Consider the following 24721-nt stretch of genomic DNA (forward strand, 5'->3'; position numbering starts at 1 on the left):
TGTAAAGTATCAACTGGATGTAATGCAATATTGCTTCTCCACGCAGTCACTGTGACAAAGTTACACACAGGACAAAAGAATGGAAACTCGGTCTTCTCCATTAATAGATGTGTACAGAACATTCCAGCTCACCGTCTGATCTCCTGGAAACATATATGGACGTTTATGCAAGCTCTTGTAGAAGAACCTGACAGTGCAGCAGTTGAGATGAAAATGTGGGACAAAACTACCATTCGGAACAGATAACTAATTATCCATCCCAACAATAATGCATACTGGTTATGACCTTTTCCGAAAAGTACGGAAGGATCTAAATCAGATCTGAACTGGGCATAGCCGGTTATTCTCAACACTGGTGTCCCACAAGGCTGCGTCCTCAGCCCTCTTACTCTACTCCCTATACGCTCATGACTGTGTGGCCAGATTCTGCTCTAACTCCATCTACAAGTTTGCAGATGATACCACCATTGTAGGCCGTAACTCAAACAGCAATGAGGTGGAGTACAGGAAGGAGACAGAGAGCTTAGTGGAATGGTGTCATGACAACAACCTTGCCCTCAATGTCAACAAAACAAAAGAGCTGGTCATTGACTTCAGGAAAGGGGGTGGTGAACATGCACCTGTCTACATCAATGATGCTGAGGTCGAGAGGGTTGAGAGCTTCAAGTTCCTGGGAGTGAACATCACCAACAGCCTGTCCTGGTCAAATCACGTAGATGCCACGGCCACAAAAGCTCACCAGCGCCTCTACTTCCTCAGGAGGCTAAAGAAGTTTGGTTTGTCCCCTTTGACTCTCACCAACTTTTACAGATGCACCATAGAAAGCATCCTATCTGGATATATCACGGCTTGGTACGGCAACTGCTCTGCCCAGGACCGCAAGAAACTGCAGAGAGTTGTGGACACAGCCCAGCACATGACGGACACCAGCCTCCCCTCCTTGGACTCTGTCTTTACCTCTCGCTGTCTCGGTGAAGCAGCCAGCATAATCAAAGATGCCACCCACCCGGGTCATTCTCTCTTCTCTCCTCTTCCATCAGGTAGAAGATAAAGGAGCCTGAGGGCACGTACCACCAGACTTAAGGACAGCTTCTATCCCACTGTGATAAGACTATTGAATGGTTCCTTTATACAATGAGATGGACTCTGACTTCACGATCTACCTTGTTGTGACCTTGCACCTTATTGCACTGCACTTTCTCTGTAGTTGTGACACTTTACTCTGTACTGTTATTGTTTTTACCTGTCCTACATCAATGCACTCTGTACTAACTCAATGTAACTGCACTGTGTAATGAATTGACCTGTACGAACTATATGCAAGACAAGTTTTTCACTGTACCTCGGTACAAATGACAATAATAAACCAATGTCAATACCATTGTGGTCATGACACACAGATGGTGTTTTGGCAGTTCCGTAGAATGTGGCAATTCTCATAAAATATAGACCACAAATAACAACCTGTTACTCTACAGATTTGGTCATGACATTGCAGAGATACATTCCCTTTCCTCAAGAGCATAAAACCAAATCTGGACTTATTTTTCCAATTCAGCCACATGAAAGAAGAAAAATACAGAAGTGAAATCAGCAATGCACACCTCAGATGGTGCAGGGACAGTTTTCCTTCCGTAACATGAATTCAAAATGAATGACCAGGAAAGGACTTACTTGTCCATCAAACCTGCCCCACAATTATGATAACTGGAGCACCATGACCAGATGCTTCCAATTCCACCTCTGTAATTCCCTGGAGGTAACAATAGGAGAGGAAAATCCTGAGCACATAGGAGAAGCAACATTCTCCTACTCCTTCAGGAGGCATGAACCAGCCCTGGAGATCACATAGATTCTGTCACTAGGCTTTTATAAATGGAATCATTGCCCAGGTTCAGAAAAAATCCAATTTTCTCTCGTGAAATGCAAAAAGATCACTACCTACCCACCATCGCGCAATACATCACTCCTTTAAATACTGCCTAACATCTAATCCACTCTAATCCTTCAAATAATCTCCTCCATTCAAGCTGTTAGACCTTCTTCATTTCATATGAAGGAAATGAAGGTCTCCCTCATCTCCCTGATGGCTGTGAAATTAGTTTGTGACGTTAGCAGCATGGATCACAGCTCAACTGTTTTTACCATAATGATCTTAATTTCAGCACCTAATATGATCTGTTTCTATGTATTACAATGTAAATAGTGAGCATAGGAAAGAAAATGTATCACACTAGTGCAAAGGGAAGGATATTAGGGGTCATTAAGGGAATATTCTGAGGCTGAGTCTGAACAACTGCCAGTTGTGTTAAGAAGGTTTATAAATGCAGCTAACCCATGTAGTCCAGAATCACCAATTCTTAAAGCTGTCACAAACTGGAAAGAATGTTCAATTTCCAAACAATTAGCTCTGACTCTAACGAAAATCATTTTACTACATTGAACCAATGTACACTTCCTTCACTGGAAGTATCTTTTTTGAACTTATTTTCACATGGTAACAACCAAGCAGCATGATTTTCTTAAAATAGAAGAGGTGTGAATCAGATACTTTTCAGTGAAAAAAGTCATAAAACTTTCAAATGAACTGGCAGGTAAACAACACACAGTAGCAGAATTTAAAGTATTTTGTTGCTTTTCATTGTGCAGTGCTGTTACGCAAGATATATCTGTGTGCATGCATACATCATACATTAAAAATATGCCAGTTTCTTTTTCATAATAAATTCATACGTTCACATTAAACTTGCTACAGTCGTATCCTCTATGCCTGGGGGTGTGGGGAATTATGCAATTACAGCTTCACAAGTTTACAAAGGCCAGTGTTATCAAATATTTTACTTAGGCAGTCCCTTGGGATCGAGGATGACTTCCATCCACATCAGTTTCATGGGTTCTGAGGTGGCTAGTGAGGCCAACATGGAAAATGCAGATTCTTCCACAGATGGAGCAGGAGGTGGCTGATGAGGCAGTTGGTTGGGTAGTTTGCTTTTGTAAGACTAAAGAGACATCTCCGTCAGCAGCAACATCATTTTAAATACAACCAAAGTCCTCTGTAGGCAGCCCTTTCATTCTGTTTCCCTGAGCCATTTTCAAAAGCTTCCATTGGTGTGACCAATATGCAGTGCAGATTTGTCCTTTATTCTGATCTGCAAGACATTATCTGAAAGGATGCTGGAATCAGATTCCAAAGCACTTTGAAAAGGCAATTGGACATGTAGTTATAGTGGACTAATTTGCAAAGTTAAGGAGGAAATATTGTGTTGGACTATACATCAGGTCTTTCAAAGAACATCACAGGACTACAGGCTGAATGGCATTCAGTGTTGTGAATTCTATTGCCAAGAAATTCAATCCTGTGTCAGTAGTATTAAATGTACTATAGAGTCGTGTCAGTGTGTTATATTATGTTTCTGAATTTCATTCCACTGAAATCAATGAATTATATAACAAGGTTAGTGCTACTGAGCAGAGCTGAGTTTCTAGGTATGTGATTCTAAATACTGCTCCATCTGTTTCTCCCCATATCTTGAGACCTCACTGGAGCTAGACCAGATCTGGTTGTGAGATGCCAATTGACTTGCTCCTTGGCCTTCGTCAGTTTGACACTGAACTAATTGTTGGGAAGTGTGCTGGAGTGACTATAATCAGTGACTTTTCATTTTTCTTTATGCAGGAGTCAATGGCCTTCGCTCAGTATTTCACTGGAACAATCTGGCTAACATCAAACACTCAGCAGTGCAGAAGATCATTGGTGCAAAATTCATGTCTCATTATTTCATAGCAACACACATGTTCCTCACGGTGCTGCTTCACAGTAAGAGTTGTTAAATTATGGAACAGACTACAGCCTTGTGCAGCGAAATTAGATTTAGTTGATGCTTTCAAAGGCTTCTGTATTCAAAAGGCACTGAGGAGAAATCAGCTTGCTGACAAGGAAGGCAAAAATGAATTTTGTTCTGAACAACCTCTCTCTTATCTGACCCACACCTTTCTGGTCAAAAAGGAAGCTAATAATCTACTGCCATTTCGATGGCTGACTGGAGGTGTGTAGAAAATGACTTACTTTATTCAAACTAGAATTTGCCTTTATTGGTGGAGTTCAACATCCCCCCATTCTGTCTCGCCCCTTTATAGATTTAGGTTATTGATTTGCTGACCAGTATAAATAATCTTACCTCTTTACCCTTTCAAACTCTTTAAGTACCTTTATTATATTTCCCTTAACCTTCTCTGCTCTGGTGACCACAGTTCTATTCTTCAAATCTCTCATAATTGTATCCTTTCATCCCTGGTGTTATCCATCTTTGAGATGTACCATTAAATTAGAGACACGTCAGTTCTCTTAAGTGGAGGTAAAATATCTCCCTGCATTACTGAAGAACAGGAGGGCCTCTCCTGGTGTCTTGGCCGAAAGAACAGGAGCAAGACATTCAGCTCATTGAACCTGTTCTGCTGTTCAATTAGTCCATGTACTTCTGTACCATGTAGCTGTACTTCTGCTGCCTTTGCAGGAACGTAACATCAGCAGAAGAGAAGCCCATATTTATCCACACCACCAAACCACTAAAGCAGATTAACTAATCATTTATCTCATTGCCTTGTATTGGATTGTGTGCAAATTGGCTAATGTGTCTGCCCAGAAAACAACAGCAACTGCAGTTTAAAAGTAATTAATTGGTTGTGAGATGCTTTGGGATAACCTGGGACATGAAAGGTACCATTAAAAGTAAGTTTTTTCGTTACTAAATATACAACATAATTTTTTATGGCTTTAATATCCTTTATAAAGTGATGTGTTTTAGGCACATCACACTTCTCTCTAGCATCCAGGCCAGTCTCTATACGTGTGCAAAATCTGATGTACATAATTCTCAAGTACACAGCTTTTACCAGCAATTCTCTTTTCTTTCAGGCAAGAATGGAAATGCTGCACTGTGGTTAGTATCTAAGAGGTTTGACTTTGTCAGAATCAGTGGGATGCAGAAACTGAAAACGTGAAGGTGCAAAAACTAATACTGAATCCCAGAAATCACAAATTAAACATTCCACACCTCACTGCTCCTCCTGCGACTTACTTCTGCCCATTTCTGTCGATTTTGGCAACTAGTGCATTACACTATGCATGGTTTACATTACCAACGGCTTTAAGAACTTAAGAAATAAAAGTCATGTGACTATTATGGCCCCAAGAGGATGCTCCATTATTCAAAGTCAATGCTACACCTCATGTCCACTTGCCAGCCAGATTCCACCCCCCCTCCCCCATGTCTTGATTCCCCGGTGACCAGAAATTTATCAATCTCAACCTAGTATACACTGAGTTGGAGTAAAAGCAGGAAGCTGAAATTGCCAATTTGGGTCAATTTGGACCCACTGGACAGATTATGATAGCAATAAAAAAATATTTTTATGATATTACGGATATGGATTTTGGAAGCAGAAATTTCAGGGACTCAGATTTTGGGGAGACAGACTTTGTGGAGGCAGAGTTCAGGACAGCAGAATTTGGGGAGGCAGACTTTGCAGAGACAGATTTTGAGGAGGTGATTTCAGAGACTCAAATTTTGGGGAGGATGATTTCGAGGAGGAAGATTTCAGGGATGGCAGAAATCTCCTGTTAATAACTTCTGTCTCATATTATTCACAACAGTTTTTGATTGAAATTATGCTGAAAATTATCATGGAAATTACTCTTTGTTATCTTTAAATAATAGAATTATAGAATGATTACAACACAGGAGGCCATTCACTCCATCATATCTATGCTGGCTCTCTTTCAGACCAACTTACTAGTTCCAGCCTGGCCCATTTTCCATAGCCTTGCAAACTTCTTCTCACCATATTTGTATCTAATTTCCTCTTGAAGGCCACAATGGAACCTACCTCCCTTACATCTGCAGGCAGTGCATTCCAGACTCCAACCACATTCGGCATAAAAAATCCTTTCTTTCCCTTTATTTTATATCTCCAGTCCTCAAGCCCTCCACCAATGGGAGCAACATCTAACCAGACTCTCTATCCAGACCCCTCATCATTCTATATATCTTGTCAAATCTTCCCTCTGTCTTCTCTCTTCGAAAGAAATCAATCCCAGCCTCTTTAATCTATCCTTGTAACTATAGCCCCTCACTCCAGGAACCATACATATAAATTTTTTTTTGACCTTCTCTAATGTCTTCCCATCCTTCCTCTAATGTGGTGACCAGAATTGAATACAATCCTAAAAATGAGGCCAGACGGCTATTTTACTAAGACTCAGTATGTCTTCCCTTAGAAAATAGAACAGTACAGCACAGGAACAGACCCTTTGGTCCTCGATGTTGTGCCAAACTAATTAAACTACTCATTAACTGCCTAACTAAACTAATCCCTTCTGCCTACAAAATGTCCATATCCCTCCATTCCCTGCCAATTCATGGGCCTCAGAGCAAAAGTTTGCAAGGCTATGGAAAAAGAGTCTCATTATCGTCCTTATCCTTTTCCTTGGTAAATTCCGACGCAAAGTACTCATTATCCTCTTGCTTTTGATATATTGTAGGTATAGAATGCCCTGGGATTCTCCTTAATACTACTTTCCTTCTTTTATATTCTATGCTTCTATTGAAAAAAAAAACAGAATTGTATGACTGTGTTTACTGTACAGTTTGTAGACCTTGCCAAAGTATACTCCATTAATCTGGATCCTGGAAAGTATTGCTGAGTACTAGGTCTGAAAGCCAACTGGCTGCCAGTTATAAAATGCGATTAATCCGAAGCCTTTAAAAGAATGCTGTCTGTCCATAAAGGGTGTTAGAATATTTTATTAATATTATTTAAAAATAGACTTCACTTTGCTCCAGATACTTTAGGAAGAGTGCAAATGTCAGTGGTAAGAGAGAGGAAACTAAGTCTTGTCTGTATGTAACACAGAAGAGACACAGAGCAGATTCCCCCGAGTCCCCTCCTCCTACACAGGTGGTAGGGCAAGTTGCCTAGAGGAGGAATTGCAGCAGATTAATATGGTCTCCAGTATACAGTTAACATGGATTCAAATACAGATACTGAAAAGCCCAAAATAAGAGGCCTCCGCTCAACTCACACCTTTGCCATGAAGGAGTGACCAAAAGAGCTCATTATTTTGTGATGCCTAGAATTACAGAATGAAAAGGAACCATTTCCCTTTCTACACCATCTGTAGATAGAGTAAAATGTGCAGTATGGATTTGTAGTGGGTAATTGCAACATCTTCCAATTTGCACTTGCGTGTTCTTCCCAAAGCAAGGATCACTGACGCTACAGAAGCAATAATTGCAGTGGGAGAGTGGGTGCCATCTTCAAAGAAACTCATTTTCAAAATGTGAATGCCCTGAATCATTAGACATTTTGCTGCATAAAATAACCAGTACTAAAACAATATGGGGTTAACTCTGTGATGGTGGGTTAAAATGAACAATAAATATTCAGTAACACACACAAAATGCTAGAGGAACTCAGCAGGTCAGGCAGCATCTATGGTGAGAAATAAACAGTTGACGTTTTGGGTCAAGACCCTTCTCACCCTTATTTCTCTCCATAGATGCTGCCTGACCTGCTGAGCTCCTCCAGCATTTTGTGTGTGTTGCTCCAGATTCCAGCAAATCATTGCCAATGATTTTAAGCAGATAAATAGTGAAAACTGGGTTGGATAAATAATAAAGACATTGAATCTGAATTAATGTTAGTGGACAGATCTACGTACATCTATGGCAAAGTCACTCAGAGTATTTTAAAGAGTTTCAGCAGGACATCAGTTGGGATGTGACCCTGCATGCTGGTCTGCAAAAAAGAAAATTCTGTGGCAAAAATATAGGTTTAACTTTCTTATGTTTACTAATGATATAAATGGCAGTAATGTTTCTGGATTAATTTTTTCATTTTATTGGGTCATATTGGCTGTTACATGGGAAGGCGAAGACAAAGTTGAAATATTTGCCAGAAATAAAAAATCTGTAAGTTGGTTTATTATTGTCACATGTACTGAGTTACAGTGAAAAACTTTGTTCTGGATGCCATCCATACAGATAATTTCATCACATCAGTACATTGAGGTTGTACAAGGGAAAACAATAACAGAGTGCAGAATAAACTGTACAGTTACAGAGAAAGTGCAGTGCAGGCAGACAATAAAGTGCAAGATCACAATGAAATAAATTGTGAGGTCAAGGGTACACCTTATTGTACTAGGGGATCATTCGATAGTTTTATATCAGCGGGATAGAAGCTGTCCTTGAGCCTGATGGTATGTGCTTTCAGGCTTTTGTATCTTCTGCCTGATGGGAGGGAGAAAAAGGAACTAGGATCATGACTGGGGCACATGACCCCTTGAGCCTGCTCTGTCATCATAAGTGAGCAATCCTTTATTCCAAAACTATGCTCCCTTGTCCTAGGTTTTATCATGAGGGAATATCCTCTCAGCATCCAGCCTGTCAGGCCCCCACAGATTCTTTTATGTTTCAGTAAGACCATCTCCCATTCTAATGAACTTCACTGACTAAGTGCCAAACCAACTGAACCTTTATTCATAAGACAACCCCTTTATGCCAGGAATCAACATGGTGAATCTTCTTTAAACTACTCCAATGCAAGTATCAAGAAGATAAAGGGGACCGAAACTGTGTATGCCAACATTAGGTACCATTATAGCGAGATTTCACCACTTCAGTATCCATATCCTTTGCAATAAAGGCAAACACTCTGTTTTCCAAATGAATTGCTGCACCTGCATGGAAACTATCTGCATTTCATGTTCAAGGGGGCCTAGATCCTGAGTGCGGCAGCAATGTGACACCTCTCTCCATTTAAACAACATTTGGCTTTCCATTCTTCCTGCTGCTTTTCTATTTTTCTTACATGTTGGCCTCCTCCTGAGGGCTACACCAACATAGAAGCCAGTCTTTAGCCATTTCAGATTTGTTCACATGATGCTCTGCAATAACCTGCTCAGTTGGCGTTTGCCTGGAATATTTGGCTCCAGTCCTCATTACAGTTCTGGTCCAAACACGGATAATGGAGCTGAATTCCAGAGGTGAATAGAAAGTGACTGCTTTTGACATCAAGGCTGCATTTGACTGAGTGTGGCATTAAGGAGCTTTAGTGAAAGTAAATCCTCTGGGAGTCAAGTGGAAAAATTCTCCACTGGTTGGAGTCATACCTCACATAAAGACTTTGGTTGTTCAGAGAAGTTAATTTCAGACTTAGTGCATCATTACTGGAGTTCTTCACGGCAGCATTTTAGACTAAACCATTTTCACTGCTTCATCAATAACTTTCAGTTAAGGTCAGAAGTGGGAAAGTTCAATAATTGCAGTATTCAATTACATTCCTCAGGTAATGACATAGTCTGCACTTGCCTAATTCCTCATATTTTCTTATACTATAGAAGGACACCATTTGGCTCACTGAGTATCTGCTGGCTCTGAGAGCATTCCCTTTAGTCTTATTCCCCCCACGTATTTCCTTGTAACCTAACCTCTCTCATAAGCCTATCAACTTCCTCTTAATTCTCCTACCACCTACCAACACAAGGGGTCATTTACAGTAGCCAATTAACCTACCAGTAGGCCTTTGAGATGTGGGAGGAAACCCACACAGTCCCAGGGAGAAGGTGCAAACTCCACATCGACAGCACTGGAGGTCACGATCCTTGGAGCTGTGCGGCAAGGTCAGAAACTTAACTGAACCAGACATACAAATACTGTGGCTAAAAGAGCAGGTCAAAGGTTAGGTATCCTGCTGTGAATGATCCTCCTATTGCTCCTCCAAAGCACCTGGACCATCAGTGAGGCACAAATCAGTAGTGCCAAGGAATGCCCTCCATTGGCCTAGTTAAGTGCACATCAAAAAGCACTGAAGAAGATCAATACCATCCAGAACAAAATGTCTCACTTGATTGACACCACACAAATGTTGTCCACCACACTCAACATTTATTTCCTCCACCACAACGGCGACAGTGACCATCTGCAAAACACCCTGCAGCAACTTGTCAAGAATTCTTCAACTGCATCTCCCAAATCTCTTTCAATTCGGACAAGGGCTCAGGTTTGGGAGAATGATACTGGCTGTAAGTCCCCAATGAGTCAACTACCAGCTGACTTGTGAACACATCATCTTCTCCTTCAGTATTACTGAATCACAATTCCAGAACTCTTTATCCAACAGAAGTGTGGTGCACGTTCCCCACACAGTCTGCAATGGTTTAGGAAGGAGCATATCTCCACACTTTGAGGGCAGTTAGGGATGGTCATTAAGTACCAGCAATGGACATATCCCAAGAGTAGATAAAAGAAGCAGTAATGTAATGTATAATTTATAAAAAAATTATTTAGTAGCTGGAAATATGTGGTATTTGTTACTGATATATAAAACATGCTGTTTATATTTCCCTGAAATATTTTTATTGCTAACTGACAGCTTCCTCTTGAGGGTTTCTACAGCACTGAATATGATTTATCATAGTCCCCATATTTACTTTTATGTAGTATTTTCAGTTAATAGCACCTTCAGTCAGGCTGATGAAATATTTATATTAAAACCAATTATTATTCTAGATACTGCGTAGAAATAAGTCAAATATAAAAGCTACTTTAGTGTATTTTAAATCATTCTGCAGTAAATGTTTCTAAAAATTAGCAATGATTTACAAGAATAATTGTTATTCCCTGAGTCTGTAAATGTACGCATGGCATAACAGCCTTTCGGGCTAAAATTTTCTGCATTAATTTGTTGAAGAAAAATAATCTGTTTCTCGAAATGAAACAACATACTTGGAGCAATTTTAACCTAACCGGCCTAGAGGGGAATGGATGAGATTGGATACAAAGCTGGTTTCACTCTCCAGTTAAATCAGTGGAAGGTAATAATGAACAGGATGCAATGACAATATTCCACATGATCCTATGGGTTTTCTGAGAGATGGGTTAGGCTAAAATTGCCCCGAATTGATCTTACTCTACTACATACTCAGTTATATGGAATGAGATGCCCAATGAAGAGGTTAGTTTGGGAGTCTCCAATTGGGACTGACGCTGGAGTAGATGGGCTAGGCGGAACAGAGGGGCAGAATCATGTTTGCGGTGGCTGGCGTTGTGCCGCTCTCTCATCAGTAAGTCCCGGACTTGCAGAGACTCACAGTTTGTTGGGGACATGCTGGGTGACAACCATCTGTCAATGCCTCTGTCATGGAGTCCTTGAACTCCACACAGAGCCCAGCAGCAGAACCTGGACATGCTGGGATTCCCCAGCAATACACTGGAGAATCTGCCTCTCTTCTCCCATGCCAGTCATATCTGGCATAGGATCAGAAACCCCATTTATTGGAATCAGGACCCTTGGCCCTGTAAAATAAATGGGAAGAGTTAGATAAGTTCAGTTACTTAATTTTTGTTTGCTTACTTTAATATTTTTAATTATTGCTAAGTGTTTTAATATGTTTTATATTTATTTTAAGAATGTCAATTATTTAAAACAATAGTTAAAAAATCCACTGTATATCAGGGATATTAAAACACCATTACAAAACTTCAATTGCTTTGACAGGAGGTGAGGCCTGCCTTTATCCTTGGCTCCTGTCTAAGGCTCTGGAGATGTTCTGGGGTGCAGCAGTACAATGGATGAAGCCTACTTGCTGCTGAGACCTCACTATACCATTGAATACCTCCTGGATGTGGGATATAAACTCATTCTGCCTCCTGTATCTGGCCCAGGGAAGTGTAGGGGGATGGACCCAGGCTGATAGTGACGAGCTGTGACCAGCCCAATTCTGTCCATGCCTTTGATTTCAGGAGCAAACCTAGTGTCACTGTTTATTTGTTCATCCACCTGCATAAAGACATGTTTGACAAACTTTTCTGGATTTATAATTGCATTTATAGCTTGCCCTTTTATAGCTCGAGTCCCTTTGAGCTCATACAATGAATGACTTTGAAATGCAGGGATTACTAGAATGCACAGTTTACCTTTGCATTAAACTAAAATCACGTGATACTGACATGACATGTTTTGACACGACTTATACCCTAACATCGTCCTGATAAGTAAATGATACAGGTTTGCCAGGTATTGCTTGATGAATATATTGGTTCTTTGAACGAAAATGCATGAAAAATACATCAGGTTTTGCAATTGAACTACCAGGAATCTGCATACATCATCTGATGAACTTTGGGTTTGTGTTCAAATTGGAAAGAGAGGTTTAGAAAAAGGGTGCACATATTTTTAATAATCTTCTAAGAGAGGGTCATGATTTTTTTTGGGTATTAGGACATAGCTGGTTATGGCCATTACAAGGACAGCTTCTTGCAAATATAATCCTGGTAGTTGCTGGGAGCAGAGAAAGACTAATGACAGTCGAGTGAAGTACATATACTTTGTAATTGAAAGTACAAGAATTTGCATATATTTGAATTTTATCTTTGCCATTTACCAATGGTAATGAATATCCATTAACCCAAAAAGCGATGGTTATTTCTCTGAGAATAATCTATGCAAATTCACACATTTCTCATGGATAAGCATGGACGTTTATAGCTTTAGAATGGGGTCCTCCATGTGAGAATGGGGATTCTAACCATTTGTAACAGCAGATAATATATAGACTCCAAAGTGTGATAAAGATTTATCTATTACAGAACATGGCTAAAATTTGCTACAATTATGTTAGTTGGAAAGAGGTCCCTTCAAGGTTGTTGGCTTTATATTACATTTTTTAGACATTACATCTTCAGGAGTTACTTCTGCCCGGCACTGAATCACTTGTCCTAATGCTGGTGAATATACTGGACTGAAGCAGTAATAATTGTGTGATACCACTCATCATAACACCTCAGCAATGGGTGAATTTAACTCATGTTAGTTCACACCAGGCTTCCAATATTACTGAGTGAGGGACATGTAAGTTTAAATATCAGCAGCAGCTACTTTAATGGAGTGAAGGATCTGCCACGATATTCATTTTATTGCTGGGTTATAATTATGCATACTTCTATGATAACATTTTGAAATGTTGCTTTGTGCTTTAAGTTTCTGTAGGAAATCTGTATGGATACGTTAATTTTTAACCCTTTAATGGAGAATGCTCACACAAAAGTGGAAATGTCAGTATGACCATGTCCTTGTTACTTAGAAGAACTTATGGCAGAAATTTATTCGGGGTCAATGCCAGGTAAGCCACAGTTCCACCAACAATTCTGCAGAATGTAAATTCTGGGCCAATTCTTGTAAAACCTGGCATTCAGGATGAACTGGTATCTGTCTCTTTCTATTGATCAGGTTTTACTTCCAAAAAAATTTTTTCACAACTGGAAATCTGTTACCAGTCTACAAATGTTAATTTTCTATTTTAATAAGGCACACTCCAGGCTTAACCAACCATCAAACCTGTCAAGAACTTTAAATGCCTCTGAATGTCCCTCACATTCAAAATATATCATAAAAGTGAAAGAAAAATCTAGTTTAAACAAATAAATATATTTAAGCAAATGTAATTAATTTCATTTTGTAAATCACCAAGTACCTACTGAATATACAAATACAAAGGCCCCTGACAGCTGTTGAACTGAACAGACTCACTGTTCCTGTGCAGGTTCAGTTGCCAGATTCCTCAACATAACTGATGGGGAACTGTAGCATGTTTGTCTTCGGCTTCTGACTCCCGAAGAAGGCCAATGTCAGAATGCAGCTGGGGAGTCACCAACAAAAAGTGGCCAGCAGGTTTGGGACCTTCACATAATCTCAGGATGCCAAACTTGATTGAACTTAGGACATGAGATGTCAGAAATTCAGCATGGAACTGTCAGCATTTCTGACTAAGTTCTGCCCCAATATATCTTTAAAGTGTTCACATCAACTACACTAGACAAACTCTACCTGTATTCATATAGACATGATGGAGCATGTCTCTTAATTCAAAATGACTTTGTTTGGGTTCTCAATGCCCTGTACTCAATTCTGCCTTAAAAATCATGATTAGGTCATTGGAATTTAAAACAATGTCTTAATTATAAGAATTAGAATATGTCCTAATATGGTCACAAGGGACATAGGGTGTTAGTGTTGAATTACACAAATTTTTGATGACACTGAGAAAAATGTCTGAATTTTAAAACTATCCATTTTCCCTAACTTGATGCTAACTGCTTTCATGGTTAAAGGTGAAAATAGCACACAATTGGGGAACAGGTAATTCCAGGGGAGTTGGACCTTTCCAGGAGATACGATTAATGGCATATGAGAACAGACTTGTTCAATGAATTGAATAACAGGCTTTAACAAGATGTTGGACAGGAGGAAATTGAAGAGGCGTGTAGATCACTATGAAAACCAAATGTTATGTACCATATTAATCATACATTAACATGCCCATGCACACTAATTGTGCACAACTGCTGAATAATTCATTTCTTAATTATACAGCACCCAAAGGGCATATCACAAAATAATTATGGATGAGGAAGATTATTTGCCAATATTAGTTCTTGTGCCCAGGTGTGCAATGAAGATTCCCCAATCCCGGTGCCACCTCCAACTGCTTGGTAAATGCATACAGAATTTTTACTTCAAAGCCTTACAGGGAAACTTATTTTACTTTATTGAGTGAAGAACTACTTGACATGTTAAAATTACATTTGACTAGCTGAACCCATGTTCCCTTGCCCCAGTTTCTAAAAGTAAGACTATATTTCCTATACTGGCATTTATATCCCTCTTTTAGACTGCATATCAGATTTAAAAAAGAAATCTGTATGCCTGGAGCATGTTGAAATATAGCACCAGTTACCTGCCTCATATAGGACTGGATAGTGCTGTTTCAACTGACGTAAGTCTTTGCTGAATTATGGATGGTTAACTGTGTCTAAGTGGCTGACTTCAGTCACATCCTCATCATGCATGTTCTCCATAATGTCCAGGTTAGTGCTTTCGATTCACCCCCTGGGGCAATTAACTCCGTGACCACTTCATCATTACACTGCTACATCACCCTTTCCTCCAATTCCCGCCAGAAAGTGAATAAGCTACTACTTAGTGTGGGTTAAACCTCCACAGCTTCTGAGAGTGCTTTGCTGATGCACATAGAAATTGTTCATTTCTTGTACAACTACTGTCAATTGTGAATCAGAGCCTTGGACTGATGTTGCTTCATATTGCACCTGCACAATTCTTCAGGATTTCCTCAGGACACGCCTTTGACAAGGTTTCCAACTCCTTAACAGTTGCATTTTGTTTTGCTTTTCATTAATTTACTGACACTCAATGCAGGCTTTGAGCAAGATTTAGAGTCACAGCAATAATGGGCAATAAGTCTGTCAACCGGTCTTGTTTATTAACATTCACTTTTTTATTCAAATTAATACCCAGAGGAGAGGATACCTCATAATCTCCAGATTCAATATAATGTGTTGTTATTAGATTCTGCTGGGAAAGGACAAACATTAAGTCTGGCTTTAAGTTTATAAATAATTTAGCGCAATTGGCAGCCATCTGACCTCTGGGAGAGGCAAACTGCCATGAGCAGTTAAAATGTAGTATCCTCAGAAGCGTTACCTCTCTATAATATGAGGCAATTCTTAGGATACAATTACACTGTGCACTGGACACATTCATTCAGAACATCATATCTCTTCCCATTGACCAGAGTTGATATGACTCATGCACCTGAGCCAGGAAGATAAGAAATGTCACAGCCTCAGCCCTTCACCCTGAAAATTCTGTAATACATCTTGTGTGTGAGCTCCTTCCACAGGAACGCTACTTTAGGTCAGTGAAAATTTGCACTGGCCATCTGAAGGAAAAGAATAGAATTGAAGTGTAGCCATAAACGGATTTAATGCTAATATATTGAAGTGAGAAATGAATAGAAGTATATATTGATAGGGCTGGCTGAAGAGGTGTGGGAAGACTCTTGTTTACTATCAGCGTAAACCAAATGGGCCAAAAGGTCCATTCTTGTGTTTGTTTATGGCTTAAATGTTTCATGCGCTAACTGTACAAGGTAGTTGCAGAAGTTTCCATTTTAAAAATTCATATATACTTCATCCAGTATGTTTCTTTCTGAGAAAAGAGAGGGGAAGGGGTGGGGATGGGACAAGGTTCAGCACAGAAAAGATGGACATGAGTGGTAGACACAGTTTTACAGGGTATTGTTTTAGCTGCTTAATTAAATGCTGGTGGACTGGAGACTCATGAAAGGTAGGCAATGGCAGACAGTCTTCCCTTAGTACTGTGCATCTCCCAAACATCTTTTTTAAAGTCTTATCCATGGAAGTGAAGCAATGGGCAACTGAATGAAAAGCCTTTCGTCACAACAAATTCATTGCTGCAACTGCTACCAAAGGAAGCAGCAGTAAGAAGGCACTTGCATAAAGTGTTTTTCGATGCCGGCAGTGCTTATTCAAAAGCTGGAATTATCACTGGACATAATTTTTCACCAGAATCTCAGCATGTGGATGGCTATGGGCCAACTGTATCAAATTTGGTATACAAGACCAAATTACACCAGAAGCCTGGCCAAACAGAAATAATGGCAAGGTGCATGTTACCTATCAAGATCCAAGTCTCCAATTCCATGTGTAACAATAGCGGCAGGAGAATGGCTGACAAACTTCATTAATGGACTCATTAATTAGAAAATCCACTCATGTATTCTTTTTGTGTTGTATTGTGGTTCTGTAATGCTGCAATGTAAGTTTAGATCACTATAAAAAATCAATTAATTAGGTGTTCGGAGCATTTAATTCAACGAATGTGAGTTCTGTCCTTATTTTTAAAATAGGTGGATACTTCTGCAATAGCTTAAAAATAAACATATCATATCATTTCATTTTTTTGTGTAGGGGATTGTGAAGTCAAACTCCCAACCCTGCCACTTCTAGACAGAAAGCATCTGTTCCTTGCTTCAATCAATGATTCCCACTATCGAGCAAGCCATCTTCTGTAACTGAACTATGCACCACTTGAGAGATAGGTTCTGGGTATAAATGAGCAGGGACACAGTGCCGTACATGTCTTAACCTCATGTAGTTGAAAGTGACAGCCCTACTAGAGGGCAGGTGTCCTGTTCCACACCGAATTAAAACAATAGTTTTAAGCACATTTTTATTCTGTAAATTGGTAGCTGAATTGTCAAACTAAATAATGTAGCTTCTTCAAATCACTTGATTGGATAGACTGGAGTTAAATGCAAAATCCTTAATTAAAGCCCCTTTTGAAGTGTGCTGAGATTGCTGCAATAAATTGCTACCATCTCTTTCTCCTGTAAAATTACACTCAATCAACCAGTCTGTAAAACCATTCAGTCAATAAAGATTGTGCTGCCTGGTTCCAATGCACTTGATTTAGAATACTGAACAAGAGCAAACATACATAGCTGAGCTCAGAATTTCTAAGCTCAATGATTAAAAGCTCTGCACCTACCCCAAACATTTGTCGCAGGTCAGGGTCTCTGAATCGGAAGGGAATGTTAGAGACATGTAACCTTTTGGGCTGCTGCTTCTCTGTGGTCTCTGATGACTGTAGCTGCTGTGACGAATCTGTCTGTGCGGCTTCATCTGTCTGCTGAGAGAATGGCAAAGGGAAAAGATAAAACAATAGGCAAGTCACATGCAGAGCATGCCAGCCATGGCAAAAATGGGAGTCTGCCTAAGTTGGGTCAGACATTCTCATTTTGTTAATGCACATTTTGAATCTAAATAGCCTGTCAAATTGAATGAGCCATATTGGCATCTCTTCCCTTTTAGTCATGGTCCTCTCCTTTCTTGCCACCTCTTTTAGAATATGATCCACTAACTGATGGGACTTGTACAGTAAGGTATCACCCAGGGCAACACAGAAAAGGACAACTTGAGTTCAGATAGATTACCTGTAAACTAACTCCATATGTCAACATTGGGTTCATAAGGAACAACTCTCTCTGCAAAATACAGGACAAGAGCATCCAACCCACCAACATGCTGTCATTTACTTTCTTTCAAGGTCACAAGTTGGCTGGACTGGTGAAGTCACTCGCTGATCACTGCTTGCCAGCAAAGCCAGCCCCTTGATGGCAACTCTGAGCGAGGAATTTCCTGGACTTAGTGGAGCATTTGGATTGCAAATTGGCAAGATGTCTCTGGCTGAGAAAGACCCAAGGATGAGATAGAGTCTTTGGCTCAGTTTGGCACTTGGGTGGGGTGAGGTATCAGGGGAGTTATTTTTAAAATATCTTTTTAGTCACACGTACATCAATACACACAGTGAAATACATCTTTTGCGTAGTGTTCTGAAGTCAGCCCACAAGTGCCGCCACACTTCCGGCACCAACATAGCATGCCACAACTTCCTGACCTGTACGTCTTTGGAATGTGGGAGGAAACCGGAGCACCCAGAGGAAACCAGCACAGACACACGGGGAGAACGTACAAACTCCTCACAGGCAGTGGCCGAAATTGAACCCAGGTTGCTGGCGCTGTAATAGCGTTATGCTAACCGCTACACTACCGTGCCTGGTCTGGCATGTTAAATTACTAAGCATAAAGGGATTTTTTGTTGAAATGATCTTACCGTATTATAAAATTCTTAAGCCTTTCTAAGGTGTTATTTGCATTAAATTTTTGCAAATAACCAGTAAAGTATTTCTGGAGTGCAGTCATTGCTATACTCAAGGTTGTAATTGGTCGGTGAGTTCTTATTCCTGATTTCCACTTTGTGACATTACTTTTCATGTCTTTCATGATAATAGCAAACAATTATACATACGTACATCTTCACTCACTGCCTGGTATTGCCACTGTGTTGGTCTTATATTTGTTTGCAGGATTAATTTGCAGAAATACCCTGTTTGTATTTCAAACTTGCAGATCTTGCAGCTGCTTACACACAGAAATGTGTATTTGAGTAGTACTATAATCTTGCATTGCTATTTTGCAAAGATTAGACTAACTTTCCAATTCCTGAATCTGTTTTCTGATGTAATTTGATATTAATTAACTTGTAAAACCTTAACCAAAATGTAAACACATATTTTGCTAAACCCTGGTGTATTTTCATTCCCACGTTTCTTAATAATAAAGGGAATTCAGGTGCCAGCTTTGCTGTAAGGTGGAATAACTTTTGGGGGACTGTCTTTAACACTGGCGATATTAGTGCCAATAAGTGCCAGCCACACAACCTTCCACGTGTGCTAATGAGACAGGTGCAATGAAGGATTTTCCAAGGGAAAAGACTGCCGAAATTGATCGGGTGTTTGGCAGAGTTGTACACTGCAGCCATTGCTCTCTGGTAAGAAACTGGGAAGAATTGAGTTGGATGTTCCAGCCCAGAAAGTGGCCTTTTCTGACCACTGTGATTATATGAAACTATCTTCAACCAGGGTTCAAAGTCACGTAACTTAGACCAACCAGAAAATTGATGGAAAGAATTCCATATATTCCAAAGAATTGTTTATCGTTTTTCTGGTCTTCACACTCAACAAGTTAAATTGTCATTCATTTATAGGGCTGTCTTCCTGATTAAAATCATTCATGTGCCAAAAAAACAGCATCACAGCCTAGCTCTTAAATTTGACCTAATTGTCATCTTTGATGCATTTCCATATTTTAGAATTGTGCAACATGTCAGAAGGTTTTGAAATGCAGTGCATTTCATTAAGTGGCAGAGAAATGTGTCCACATGATTATTATAACTTATGCAATAGCTGTGTCCTCTAGAACAATGTGACAATACCAACATAAATGCCACTTTATTTAAGGACCATATATAGCCACAGCCAGCTGCACTATGTGACCAGGATTCACACTGCTGTTCTCATTCCCTTCCTCAATTATGTTTCAATTAATTCTTGGGGGAAAAGAAATCAAATTAACCTGAAAAACAAAACTATAGCACAGGCTACTTGAATAAAGTTAATCTTCCACAATTATAATGCAAAAATCCTTAGAAGTAGTTCATATTGTGGAAGTCATTACTTTTAACTAGCACACCAAAACCCAAAAACCTAACACATAACCAAACATAATGGCAGAGTACCTGGAACATTGAACAGTACAGCACAGGAACAGGCCCTTCAGCACACGATGGTGTGCCAAACTAATTAAACTTATAATTAAATACCGAACTAAACTAATCCCTTCTGCCAACAGTAGCCCCTTCTTTCTGCCTACAGTATTTGGTTGATTACTGAATTGAGAGAACCACATTGAAGCCAGGCTGAAACTTCAGATCACTGCATGACCTCACCCCTCCCTGTCTCTGTAATCTCCTTCAGCCTTTCAAACCTCTGACAATTCAGACCTAATCATCTCCAGATTTCATTGCTCCAACAATAGCAGCCATGTCCAACTCCCAAGGTCCTAAGCTCTGGAAATCTGTCCCTAAACCTCTCTTCTCCCCCAATTCTCTCATATTCTTTAAGATTTTCCTTAAAACCTCCTTCTTTGACCAAGTTTTGAGTAAATGGACATCAGGGGATCAACGGTTTAAGCCCATAGTTGGTGTTTTTGTCAGTGATGAGCAAGCTTTGGCCCATTTTGCTACACTGCATCAGTCACATAATACCATGGTAATGGATTTGCTGTATTGTAATATGAGAAAACCTGGTATAATAATCAGCAGAATCTGCTTTACCTTGCGTTTGCAGTGGCATGGATTTTGTCAGGTGTTGCCAGCAAATGCAGGAGTACTGAACTTACCAGCCAAACTCTACCAGTGATTTCCTGGTTGTGCTCTGTCACCAGACTCTGCATGGAGTCAAATAATGGAGCAGATATTTATTTAAGCTGGGACTCTACTCCCAGACTCTGCACCAGGTTAGAGCTGTAGCAGTATCCACAAACCCATTCATCTGAAAGGGTACTGAGGGTTTCAAACAAGAAAAGTAAGAATGTCAGTTTTGTTTTGATAATCAATGCATGTTTTAGTATCTTTAATTAGTTGACAGTGTTTTGGAGTATCTGTATTCAATTTTACATTTTATTATTTGAAGTAATTTTAGAATTTTTAATTTCATTTTTAATATTTTTATATGTTGCTACATGTCAGAGATATTCAGAAACACTGACAGCTTTGACAGACTGCCCACCCACATCCCCTGATTATGTTGCCCGAGGGCCTATCACTGCTCAGGACCTTGTCGGTCAATTCCAGGAGGAACTGGAGCAGCAAAATAGGCTACAGGTATCCAGAGGTGGGAAATACGGGACAACGGGGAACAAGGGCAGCAAGTGTGGATGATGGGCACTGCAAGAAAATCCTGAACATCCTCATGATAATTATAGTACAAGTGAGAATAAGAACTTGTATTGTCAATCTAGAGTGGTACTTCTTCAAAGGGATTTCCTGCATTGAATAAACTCTAGCCTGTTGAAAAAGCTAGCAATAGCAGATGCTGGAAATCTGAAATAAAAAGAAAGAAAATGCTGGAGATACTCAGCAGATCAGGCAGCATCTGTGGGGAGAGAAACAGAATCAACATTTCAGGTCGATGACCTTTCACTGATCTAAAAATGTTGAATCTGTTTCTCTCACCATAGATGCTGCTTGATGATACTCAGCTTGTTTCTTGGAAAGAAACAATGCAAAGTGGTCTTGGGGGATATAGTCAGGTTAAGTGAATGGACAATGACATGGCAGATGGAATATAATATGGAAAAATATACGATCATCCACTTTGGAATCAAAAACAGAAATACGGGGTATTTTTTTAACATGGTAAGAATTTGAAAAGTTGTTCACAAATCATTGAACATTAACATGCAAGTATAGCAATTAAGAAGGCAAATGTATATTGGCTTTTATTGCAGGAGGATTTGAGTATAAGGATAGAGATATCTTGCTCCAATTATAAAGAGATCTGATGAGACCTCAACTGGAATATTGTGTGAGGGTCTGGTCTCCCTACCAAAGAAAGAAAACTCTTGCAATTTAGGGAGTTCAGCAAAGGTTCACCAGATTGATTCCTGGGATGGCAAGTTTTTCATATGAGGAGAGATTAAGTAGACTGAGCCTATGGTCTCTGGTGTTTAGAAGAATGAGACATGATCTCGCTGAAAAGTACATAATTCTTAAGGAGTTTGACAGGGTCAATACGAGGACAACGGGTCCCCTGGAAGGGGTGTTTAGAATCAAGGATCACAGTTTGAGAAGAAATGTCTTCACCCGGAACATAGTGGATTTTTGGAATTTTCTACTCAAGAGGACTATGGAAGTTCAGTTGCAGAGTCTATTCAAGACAGAGATCAATAGATTTTCAGATATTAAGGGAATCAGGGGATATGGAGCCAGTACAGGAAAGTGGTGTTGAGGTAAAAGATGACCAGTGCACTTATTTAATGGCAGAGCAGGCGTGGGAGTCTGAAGGGTCCACTCCTGCTTCTATTTCTTATGTTCTACTGAGCATTTCCAGCTTTTAAATCCTAGCCTGTTATTGTTGTGCTAGGCAGCTGCAAAATTTATAACTGTTGTTGACCAGAAACTATTCCGCAAAGAGTTTTGCAGCAGTAGAAAAGCTCACAGCAGTTTCTGACCTTCCTGAATCATTTTAGTTTAATTTATTTTCTTCACTTTAAAAAGGTCCTCCGCTGTCAGTTTTGGTATTTTATCGACAATCATTTGAGTACCGTTTGCAAATAAAGTATTCTTGTCGCACAGGTTCTGATTATCACAATTAGTCTTTGGAGGTGTTTATCTCCTTCACTCTACAGTTAGGAATTTGAGTCACAAGCTGCCTAAAAGATTGGATGGTTTAATTTTTCTCCTACTGAAATGATGCTGTTCAGGATTCGAACTGAGTACTGCTGTGACAGCTGAAAGAAAATAAAACTATCCAAAATGTTCCACCTGCCAGTGACATCAGTGGATCTGAATGTGAAGAGGAGAGTGCAACTAATGGCCAATACCATCGGACACATTTAGTGTCATTGAGAAAAGATGCATTCCCCCGTCCAACACCCGAGCAAAGGGTTGGTAGGGCCAGAATGTAAGGCAGCATTGATGAAAAGTGGTCTTGGAGGTACTTACTAAAGATAGTGAAATGGCAACAGAAAAAATGCTTGCATAGCACATTTCACGACCATAGCATTTTCCAGCCAATCAAAGTGCAATCATGGTTGTATTCATGCTCCAAAATATGACAACAATAAAAAAAAATCTGATGATCAGCCTTAGATATTGGTTGTGCGATAAATGTTCACCAGGATACCCTTGATATCGGCATGGATGTTCTACTTTCACTGATAGGGTAGATGCTTATCTCTATGGCAGGTGACTACCTCACCTGAGACCCAACATATTCAATGGTGCTGCACTCCCTTCTGAGTTACATGCTCAGGTTCTGGATTGGAATCTGCACCCACAAACACCTAATTCAGAACTGAGACCATGAGCTGACACTATATTCTCCTACAGTGTCAGCTCCTATATTCATAAGCATTGTGAACCTGGTCACTTGCTGCTGGCTACAAATTCCAGACCAATGAAACCTCAGGAGTTAAGTTAACTCTAACTATAATCTCAAAGTACTCTTGCAAAAGTATCATCAGATCATCCAAACAGATATAGATAGGAATTGTTTCCAAATGTTATTTTTGTGAAAGGCACAATACTATAACAATACTGTGGATCATTCTGGATCTGGCTTCTTGTCCAAGCTCATCACCTGCAGTGGCCACCAGCCCATATGAAACTGTTTTGGGATATGGAAAGTGTGCGAACTTTCGATTATTCAACATGGAGGTGTGGGATCAGGGATGAGTTGAATGATAAGCAAAAGCTGTTGAAATTCTGGTAAAAGGTAAGTATTATCTGGCTCAGTATGTTCATTCCAAACACCTGAAAAGCTTTAGTGTGGTAATCCAGTCTTTATATCAGCATTGCATTACGTGAGCTACAACCCGAAAATAATTGGCTGATCCAAGGAAGATTGAACTTCCTGACAACTTGGGTCTAAGGGTGAAACAGGATTGAGATTGTCCTCAAAATTTGTAGTTTAAAACTGGTGCACTGAAATCAAAATGGAGGCCTTATGCTTTTGAACTGAGATAACAAGATTCAATCTATGTTGAAGGAAAGGTGATCTTATTGGACATGAAACATGAAGAAAATTATAAGTAATACACACACAGTTTTGGGAACATTGGGATCATTGCCAGGGTTGTGGGGTGGGTGGGAGTGTGTATGGGTGAGGGAGGGAGGGGGCTATGTATGACATTTTAACTGTCATCAAAGAAAACTTGAATTTTCTAGACAAGAGTCTAAAAGTTTAAAATATATAGTTACTTGTACCGACTTGGATTTACAACTATGCATTTCAAGAGCGTGCATTTTGTCTTGTGGCAATTGCTGTTTTGTTCTGCAGCTAATTCAAGTTAAGTAGAAGAATGTGTTAACTTGTTATGGAGAACCATTTCATCAAGCAGTGAGTGAAAATCAACTAACCATCTAACCTAGCACAGCAGGAAAACTTATAGCAGATGTTACAATTGGGCACTGTGGAACAAGCTCCTGTACTTTGTTACTCGCAAAACTTCCACAGTGCAGGCTGATCTAATTTTACCATTTCTAATTACCACTCTGGCAGAATCGTTAATCTCTGCCCATTTAGCTCTTTTTACACTTTATTGGAAACTACTTCAACCCATTTCAAAGCAAAAGGGTTGCAATAAATAAAGGCAACATCATTATCCTTAGCAGAGCGAATGGAATGATAGTCTGAGAACTTGCATTATAAAACAGG

General features: G+C 39.7%; 1 protein-coding gene across 15 annotated transcripts in view; it reads right to left on the bottom strand.

Moving 5' to 3' along the window:
* rbfox3a (RNA binding fox-1 homolog 3a) overlaps positions 1 to 24721 on the bottom strand; it is a 994762-nt gene that overhangs the window by 76177 nt on the left and 893864 nt on the right. For all 15 annotated transcript variants that reach the window (XM_052032864.1, XM_052032863.1, XM_052032858.1 and 12 more), the window contains one exon: positions 17431 to 17571. In XM_052032864.1, the coding sequence (XP_051888824.1) occupies positions 17431 to 17571 (141 nt within the window). The remainder of the gene's footprint in view (positions 1 to 17430; positions 17572 to 24721) is intronic.

The sequence above is a fragment of the Pristis pectinata genome, chromosome 18 (assembly GCF_009764475.1).
Source record: "Pristis pectinata isolate sPriPec2 chromosome 18, sPriPec2.1.pri, whole genome shotgun sequence".
NCBI lineage: Eukaryota > Metazoa > Chordata > Chondrichthyes > Rhinopristiformes > Pristidae > Pristis > Pristis pectinata.